The sequence below is a fragment of the Poromitra crassiceps genome (genome assembly GCF_964638095.1).
Source record: "Poromitra crassiceps genome assembly, chromosome: 2".
NCBI classification, from domain to species: Eukaryota; Metazoa; Chordata; class Actinopteri; order Beryciformes; family Melamphaidae; genus Poromitra; species Poromitra crassiceps.
Window position 1 is genome coordinate 28,144,107 of NC_139624.1, and position 9,409 is coordinate 28,153,515.

At 45.8% G+C, this 9,409-nt stretch overlaps 1 protein-coding gene across 1 annotated transcript in view; it reads right to left on the reverse strand.

The window, feature by feature from the left end:
- Positions 1–8,901, reverse strand: part of LOC310790618 (proton myo-inositol cotransporter-like) — a gene marked incomplete at both ends in the record, with an annotated part of 98,073 nt that extends 89,172 nt beyond the window's left edge. The window contains one exon of the mRNA XM_083652332.1: positions 8,334–8,901. Coding sequence (XP_083508458.1) covers positions 8,334–8,901 — 568 coding nt within the window. The remainder of the gene's footprint in view (positions 1–8,333) is intronic.
- Between the last annotated feature and the right edge of the window lie 508 nt (positions 8,902–9,409).

A 9,409-nucleotide genomic window follows, 5' to 3' on the forward strand; every position in this document is an offset into this window, starting at 1 on the left:
TGGCATTATGCTATCGTCAGCAGCGCGCAATTACTTTGCGCTAAGAGCTTTGAAAAGGACCTCGTGCAAATACCTCTCTGCGCTGGGTTGCGCACCATAATCTCTGTGCACCGGAGCGCAGTGCAAGTAAAATCCCGTTTGGATATGTCATTACGCACGGCCTTGCCATGCCAGGACATCAAATTATGCTGCTAAAATTGGGTATTAGCAGATAATTCAGTGAGGCAATCAACTATAACTCACTGAGAAACATTTATCACATCGCAAAGAGGGAAATGAATTGAGAAAACTTGTTGGACAATGGACATAGGCTATTTACCGTCATAACCCGGAGGGTTGTTGGCACCACAGACGATCTGTCAATAAGCTCTCTCTGTCCTCGCACGAGTGAGTACACTCTATTACGCATGGAGAGAATTACAGCATATTGCATGCCTCGGCGAGGCAACCTCGCGCAAACAGCCATTGAGAGATGGGAATCTGATTGGTTTTGATTGATGTAATGCCCAGCTTTGCCTGGCCATGCCTGTGAATAATTCTGGTAGTTAAGACCGCCCAACTCCCGTTTGCGCAGGCATTTTGGGGCGCAGATTGATTGATTGATTGATTGATACCTTTATTGATTCAATAAGAGCAGAATTGTGCAAGACAATACAACATAAATATTGATCAAAAGGAATAAAACACAATAAAGCCCAAGGGCTTGTTTCCATTGTGGTCCTTTGTATGGGACAAGTGGAGTGAATATGTGTGCAGGTATGAGCGCGTGTGTGCGCGGGCAACAAACACAAACAATGAAAACATTTTACAACACTTTACAACACAACCATGCACTCAATGACTGATTAGTCATTGACTGAATGGTTTTTTAAATAACAACAAAAAATGCACCAATCAATAAATAAAAAGAGAGACCAGCTCCTATAATAAATCAAAGACCTACCTAGGGTTTAAAAACTACGAGCATACAAGAGACAAAAGAAAATAAAAGGTTAGGAACCCATTTGGGAGCCAACCAGCCATTTTTTCAAGGCAAGCTTAAAGGAGAACCTGGAATTAAGGGTCTTTATACTCTCAGGGAGTTTGTTCCATAAAATAGCTGCTGAGTAAGAGAAGGTACATTTACCCTTTAAAGATTTAAATTTGGGGGGAACAATGTTGGAGGTGCTTCCTCTTGTGGAGTAGCCATGTACCTCACTGACTTTACAGAAGTAGTCAGAGAGGTAGCAAGGAGCCTCCCGTTTAAAAATCCTGAAAACCATGCATCACGCACGACGGCAAGACTATCGCCAGTTTTGTGAATGAAATACATCGCTTGAATACGAAATCTCTTGTTAAAGAGCGGTACTCCTTTTTTTTATCTTCCTTTTTCTAGTGTTTTAGACCCTTTTTCGCCTAGTACCAGCCCCGTCTAGGCAAACTGTTAGCGGATGGTCTGATAACGCTAACGCTGGCGCGTGGACCTAGAGCCGAAATCTCTTTAATTGTTACAGAGCGGAACTCTCTATTTTTGTCGCCGGTTTTCCCTCCATTGCTGGCCTGCCTGTCTGCCCTGCTACGGCCGGGTGTTTGTGGTGTCCTCAGCGGTGGGGTTTGCCCTTAACCCAGGATCCGTGGAGGACATATCGCTCCTATTACGACTACAGCAAGGCAGGGCCCGACGCTGAAGCTAAGCTGAGCTAGGTTAGCTCATGGGCTAGCTCAGGCGGCTTCCCCCCGGAGCTGCCAACTAAGACCTGCGGCGGAAAGACACTGGCCTCTACAGCAGCGGGGTCTACCCTGCCCTCGACCGGGAGTCTGCAACATCTACTACGGTGGGGTTCGCCTTCAACCCAGGATCCGTGGTGGACGTGCCACCCCTACCCGGCAACATCAAGCGGGGCCTGTCGCGGAAGCCAAGTGGAGCTACCTTGGGGCTACTAGCTCAAGGCGGCTCCCCGACCCGGAGCAGCTAGCTTCTACCAGCGGCAGGAAGTATCGGCTCCTGCATCGGCGGGTTTCGCTTTTCGCTTTCAACCTACAGTAGATCCGTCCAGGGTGCCAGCGCCATAAGTTGGGGAAGAGCCGGAAACCTCTGATCCCCTCCCAGAGCTGGAACCCTCCTCCCAGTAGCCGCTTTCCTAGCGAGGTGGCGGGCTACCTCGTATCGGCTCCAGCGGCCTACTCCAGAGGCTATAGCTAGCCTCGTATCTTTTGGTACATCCCTGGTAAGAGGGTAATAGCTAACGACGCACGCACGCACGCAGATGATTTCGGCACGGCTCTAATTTGCGTCTGCGACAGGTGCCATGAACGTTTCCGCATCCCGGGCTGAGAATTGCATCCCCAACATATTCTGGGGCTGTTTTAACTTAGAAATCAGGGAGGTCACGTCTACCAGACGATTATATCACATTTAAACAGTTACATTTCTGTATAAATGATTACAAGTAGGCTATGCTCCCGTGAGGTGGGGATAGCGCCTGTCGGAAGATAGAGGCCCAGATGCGTTACGGCTGCGTTGCGGATCCGACAAAACTGACGGATCGACTCTCGCCCATGTTAATTGATGGGCGATAAGGAAAAAATACACACCTGTTCTATTTTTGTCGGATCCCCCATCCATCTGACAGATTACATGAGTGTGGGTCTGTTCGAAGCCGTACCGGAGGCGGTGTACATTAGCCCTAACTCCCTGTGACCACCCCCCCTCCTACATACGTGTACGCGCAGGTGCCCGCATACACACAAACACATACACCATGGTTGGTAAACTCAGACTCTGAATAGTCATTTTTCTACCATCGTTGGTAATTTCTTTTAATGTTTTGTTCTGCGGTTTTTAACTCCTTAATATGTGCAATAATTTTTTGAGTACTTACATAGTTTAACCTACTAACTTTATTGTCGGTGTTGGTACTTTCTCTGAATTTGCACTTTTGTGGGCTAGATGCAATCATATTTTTTTTTCTGTGTATAACTTGAATGACAATAAAGTTGATCTTGAACTTTTCAGACGTCTAACCTCAAAGAATTGCGTGCATAGGGACGATAGCAAACGTGAGGATTTAGCGTGGCCACGCCTGGTTTAGCATAAGGCACAACCACAGGTGCACCGAGGTGGAAAAACCGGCGCAGAAGTTGCTGCTATTGTAGCCGGAGCGCAAAATGAGCGCAAATTGGCAGCTGCGCTTGTCCGACGATAGCATAGACACGCTGTTACGGCGCACAAACCGGCCCGCAAGCGCAAAAAGCAGATAGCGCGTGTACGACGATAGGGCCCCCCGTGTGTTCAGGATCACACAGCAGACCCCGTGTGTTCAGGCAAAGGTCAACTCACCAATAATTGACCAGGAGCTGAAAACCAGAGGCTTAAAGGAACACTCTGCCGATTTTCAACCAGCTTTATATCATTAGAACATCAGTAGTATATCAGAAAACTGTAAACAGGTTTGAAGTCTTTCATTTAAGTTGACAGTTATTGAGAGTTGATTTGAGTAAAGTTGTGGACCAGTGATGTCATTTGTGCATGAATAACATTACTGGTCCACAACTTTATTCAAATCAACTCAATAACTGTCAAACTAAATGAATGACTTCAAACCTGTTTACAGTTTTCTGATATACTACTGATGTTCTAATGATACAAAGCTGGTTGAAAATCGGCGGAGTGTTCCTTTAAGAAAGGGAATATATGGGGAAAGGTTGATGGAGGGTGTGTGGCATTTTCCTGGTTTGACAAGCGGTTCCGTTGACCTTTTCCTGCGACAGGTCTGGGCCGGAATAACTGCGGCTCGTTATCGTCTCGCCAACTAATTGGGGTGCGAGAATGTTCTTCATTATCTAGCGGGGGACGGGTCACACATGCTTGTGTAATGAAGATCGCTGTGTGGGAAAAGAGGTGAGGAAATTGTGAAAGGGAAGAGGTTGCTACTTATAATTTAACAGCCTAAATCACCTGGGTGATTAGTTTTCTCCCAAGGCCGGAAGACTATATTAGCCACTGCAGTTTGAGTGAGTCGGCCAAATGATTGTGTCTAAATGCAGCATTTTCATAGGTTTTTATTTTGAAGTGGAACCGACAATGTGGCCTCGTCACTGCCTGTTTTTGACATTTGACCACCAAAATCTAATCAGTTCATCCTTGCGTCCAAGGACATTTGAGCCCAATTTGAAGAAATTCCGTTAAGGCGTTGCTGAGATATCGCGTTAACGAGCATGAAAATGGTGTTCGTGAGGTCACATCACAGTGACTTTGAACTTTGACCTTTGACCACCAAAATCTAATCAGTTCATCCTTGAGTCCAACTGGACATTTCAGTCAAATTTGAAGAAATTCCATCAAGGCGTTCCTGAGATATCGCGTTAATGAGCCTCGGATGTACGTACGTACGGACAACCTGAAAACATAATAGCTCCAGCCACGGCTATTGCCGGGCGGGCGGAGGCATAAAAACCTTCAATGCATTATTCGGGCGATAGGGTTACGTGGTTATGTGGGCTTGCAATGTGCCAAATAGTAAGCCGTTTGCACATTGCCAAAAAGTCGGGGTAACGCTTTAGAATACAGCCCGCAAATAAGCATGTAGTTATAGTATAACTACGGGGTACAAGGAGTGTAGTTATAGTATAACTACGGGGTACAAGGAGTGAATTTAATTTAGTTATAGTATAACTACAGTCCTTAAACCCTGTAGTTATACTATAACTACACTCCTTAAACCCCGTAGTTGGGTTTAAGGAGTGTAGTTATAGTATAACTACAGGGTTTAAGGAGTGAGGGGGGCGAGGGAAAGGGGCCATAGGGATAGGAAGTGGAGTCAGGATGCGAGGGGTGGGTGGGTAGGTGGAGTGGCTAGGGGGATATGGGTGGTGGGAAGGGGGGGGTGAGGGAAAGGGGTGTTATGGGGAGTGTCACCGTGGGCTCAAAGGTTTGTGTTTATTTCAATCCCTTTAATTAGTTGCCTTGCAGGATCTGCAGTTTTTTCTTTCATTATTGATAATCATAATTCCAAACAAAAGCATAAATTGCCTATGCATCTTTAGCTATGGTTGTGTTAGAAGTACAGTGTGTTTTATCGGCCACTGGTGGTGATTACAAAACAGTCTTGTGTTGTCATGGATGACTGTATAACAGGTATAAAACAATGGCGATGTGAAGATACTAATGGGATTCAAGAGGTGGTTATGGATTTTTCATTAGTCTCCTTTAAAGCAATCTGGTTAAAAAAAAAAAAAAAGTTTGTTTTTCTCTAACCTCTGGGGGCAGCCCCGTTTCAATGTGGTGCAACAGGAAGTCAAGAGGCGCAGTCGGCAGCGGAAGAAATTCCCTTTCCGCTCCCTGCAAGCTCTGCTATTGGCTCCAACAGACCGGCTCTGCCCATTAATGGATTTATTTTCCGCTCGCTGTGTGTCGCTCTCAAATCCATCCGTCGCTATGAAACAACAACAACTCTAGCTCGTTGCTAGTAGCAAGTAGCAACTTGCTATACGCTGAACATGGTAAGTTTTGACTACACACCGGTCACGTTCACTTCATTTTGATCGGGTGAAGCGCAGCATGCGTGCGAGCGCTGTTACACCCCTTTTGACGGAGCCTGCCGACAGATATTCGATGCAAGTCGAAAGTCTGTCTCGAGAGATTACCTTTAAAGCAGCTGTCATTAACCAAACATATTTCTAATTCACTACTTTGGTCCAAATGGCACAATAAATTGTATTAAGTTCCCTTTTTCTTTTCTTTTTTTAATTGATGTGAATGGTCATGGTTGCCCATCTACATTATTCCTGGTTTTTCTGCACACAGTCAGCATAGTTGGAGATATGTTTTCTTTCAGAAGAAGCCATTTTTGGTGCCACTTTCAGTTTCATTTTTGTCCAGTATGACAACAACTTCCACAGAGTGAGATAATCCATCACAGTGAACATGAAGCCTTAGATTTGGTCAAAGTTTCCCCTTTAACATGATCTCATTGTGCCTGAGTTGAGTGTTTTCATATCATTGCATGCATTATGCTCTGCTTTACTGTCAATCACAATACACCCGAAATAATCTCTCAAAACATCTCCATGTCTTTTTCTTTGGGGCATTTTTGATAGCGGTAGACGGTTACAGTTTGACACTAGTTGGTATTTGTAAAACAACGAAAAACGTTTTTTTTTTTTTTTTTTAACATAGGCTACGCTATGACATATATTGCATAATGAGTGTGGGAAATGTGATTTAGACATAGACAGTACTAAATGGACTATAACTATTCAAACCGCCCCCCCCCTGCTTCATTAAGCAGCGATGCCACTAAATCCAACATTGTAAAATTCACCACAAACTTACATGAATGAAAAGACAATGCAAATTCATCAATTTCAGATTGCTGATTGCCAAACATAGGGTAATTACAGTAAGGTTTGTTCCTATATCACACAGTAAGAATCCAAATTAGACCCATTCATCACAACAGGCACTGAAAATGACACTGGAAGTAGGAGTTCCAGTGATTCTGGCACCAATATATAATACTGTGTTTCTAAATCCGATGCAGATAAGTGCGGTTACTATAAATAATTGTTGGTACATGAATGCTAATCAAAAGGCGAGCAGCATGTGTGAAGCTAAAGAAGACAGAGGAGGATGGAGGATTGGTGGCAGACAGCTAGTCATTAAGATGTATGTAACCTTGACAACGGTCTCTCAGGCTCGGAAGCGACCTCAATGAGACTGAAAGTCTTCAGCACAGGGGCGTTTCTACGGGTGGGCCTGGGTAGGCACAGGCCCACCCACTTCTTGCCCTGGCCCACCCAAAAAAACAAAAAACAAAAAACAATTAATTGGTTGTTTTCTAGAGGCAAACTTGCTGCTGCCTTGCTAGCTAATGGTTTTGTAGCTTAAAAACTCAGGGTACATCATCTCCAGAGTCTAATGCATGACGACTTCATGACATCTAGGAGTTTTGCGCGCTTAGCGCGCAAAATTTCGTCATGCAATTGCCCCACCAATTTTATCAAGGCCCACCCAATTTTATCCAGGCCCACCCATAATTGAATTTCTGCCTACGCCCCTGCTTCAGCATATTGCGATGTGTAGGTTCACTTTGACTTAGTTTATGCATGCTATGGCATCTTCCCTTCCTTTATCATTTTGTATCTTCCCTAATGCTGAACAACCTCATAATAAATAAACATCATACTCATAAAACCACCCAATGGCGTGCAAATTGAGTAAGCAAATATCAGTGCTGAGTGAGTGAGTGAGTGAGTGTCTGTCTTTCGCATTCGCATTTCTCAAGATCCGATTTCCTTCATACTTGGCGGGTGTATTGCTGAGGACCCAAGGAGTGGGGCGATCGGGCACTGCCCTAGCTTTTTTTTTTTAATCCAAAAAGTTACTTCATCATAAAGTTATAAGTGAACCAGACCATCAAAGAGAATGAAGAAAAACTCCCACAAAACCTCATTAGGGAAAAACGAGCTCCTGTAGCCTCCCCACTGGGACTTTCTCTGGTTGCCTAACACACAAAAAGTAATTGGCCGGCCCAATTAACCGACAAGAAGGTGTTTGCCTATATGAGGGACGACCGAGTGGCTACAGGTTAGAGACCGTCTTTCAACAATGATCCAGGTTCAAACATACATGCCAAGCTCCACCCCAGTGTCCTTGAGCAAGACAATAAATCCCTCCCAGCTGCAGGTGCTTCTGCTGACCCTGACCTGCTGAAGAGAGAGCCCCCTGACATAAAATTTCATTTGTTTCAAGTTGAATTTTCTTGAAATCAGTAACATCTTGAAAAGTGCAGTGTGATATTTCCACATTTCAAGATACTGCTAGTTTGAAACCACATTGGAACAAGATGGAATTACAACAGTCAACAGACCCCAAATTAAGTCCACATTTGGAGGACCCCCTTTGATGAGATTTCGTCTCTCAGAGTTAAATATGATAATATTTGTTATTGTTAGATACGATTTTGTCCATAATTCTGACTATCTGTATTGTAGGTAGAGAGATAACAGTGGAAAAAGTAATTCTACATTCTGTAATTGTGTTAACTATACTGAAGTTGAACAATTTATCATTTGCTGGGGACCCCCCCCCCCCCCCCCCCCCCCAAGGACCTCTGGTGGTCCCCACGTCCAGAACCATCGAATTACAACACTAAATCCAGTGGCAAAATTACATGAAAAAGTGATTCAAGACTCAATAACCTGCTTGATTATTGCATAACTGATGACGATTGTATGCGTCACAGGGGGGGGCGTCAAAAAAGTAAATTAGGCTACTTTAAGTGTAGCTACACAATAGAGGGATGTGTCACACTCACACACACACAACATAGGCTACTGAACACCTGTCTTACCAAGCCCCACTCCGACGATGAGCCTCCCCACAAGCAGCACCTCCTTGCTGGGGGCGGCGCTCAACACGACCCCCCCGACGGTGAAGAAGAAGCTGGCCAGCAGTATGCACACCCTGCGCCCGAGCAGCCCGTTGAGGAAGCCGCCCAGCAGGGCCGACAGGGCGGCCGCGGCAACGGTGCTCGATATAAGCAGCTCCTGCCAGAGGGCGCTTAGGTCCAGCTGCCTCTTCAGCAGGAGCATCGCCCCGGAGATCACCCCGGTGTCGTAGCCGAAAAGAAAGCCCCCCAGCGCAGAGAAAACGGCCAACACGTACACGAACGCGGGCGTGACATCCTGCTGGAACTGCTTACGGGCAGCCCGCTCTAGGTCTCCACTGGACGAGGCTGTGGCTCCCGCGGCCGCGGCAGACCCCCCGGGCACTCCACCTTGGCTGCTGATGCTGGCACTGGACGGAGCTTTGATCAGACTCCGTTCTCCACCGTCGTTCACTTTCTTCCTGCGCTCGCCCATCAGGTTGCTCATACTACGGAGATTATAGTCATGGTGGTCGCTCGGCTTTCGCGACATAGGGGAAGTAGGCTACAGAGGACTGGGCTGTAGGAGTTGTAGCTGTTTGATGAGTAAAAACAAACAAACAAGCAAACACATACACTCATTTATTCTCCCCCGTCCCTCAGACTGAAGTTACGCTGCGTAAAAAGCGTGCGCTACGGCGGTTATCCAACGCGCTTTATTCCAGGAATAACAGCCGCTGTATAAAGTTGTGTCTGCAGCCTCGTAGCAGGCTATCAGCATCCCTGTGGTCCTGATGGGGGAGGTGAAGAAGAGTGGAGAGGAAAGGTGAGACGATCGAGGAGGAGGACTCCTGGAGCGTGGATCAGTTCGTCACTCCAGCGTCGGCGTGACGTAAGAAATATTGTTTTGTAGGCATGGTGATAGAGTGGAGAGTATGGGGCTTCTGTGACGGAGATTATTCTGCATTGTTTGAATGCCGTGGCCCATTACTAAACTGAATTGCACATTTTTATAATGATAGGACAATAATTATTTATCACAACTAAATTATGGATCACTA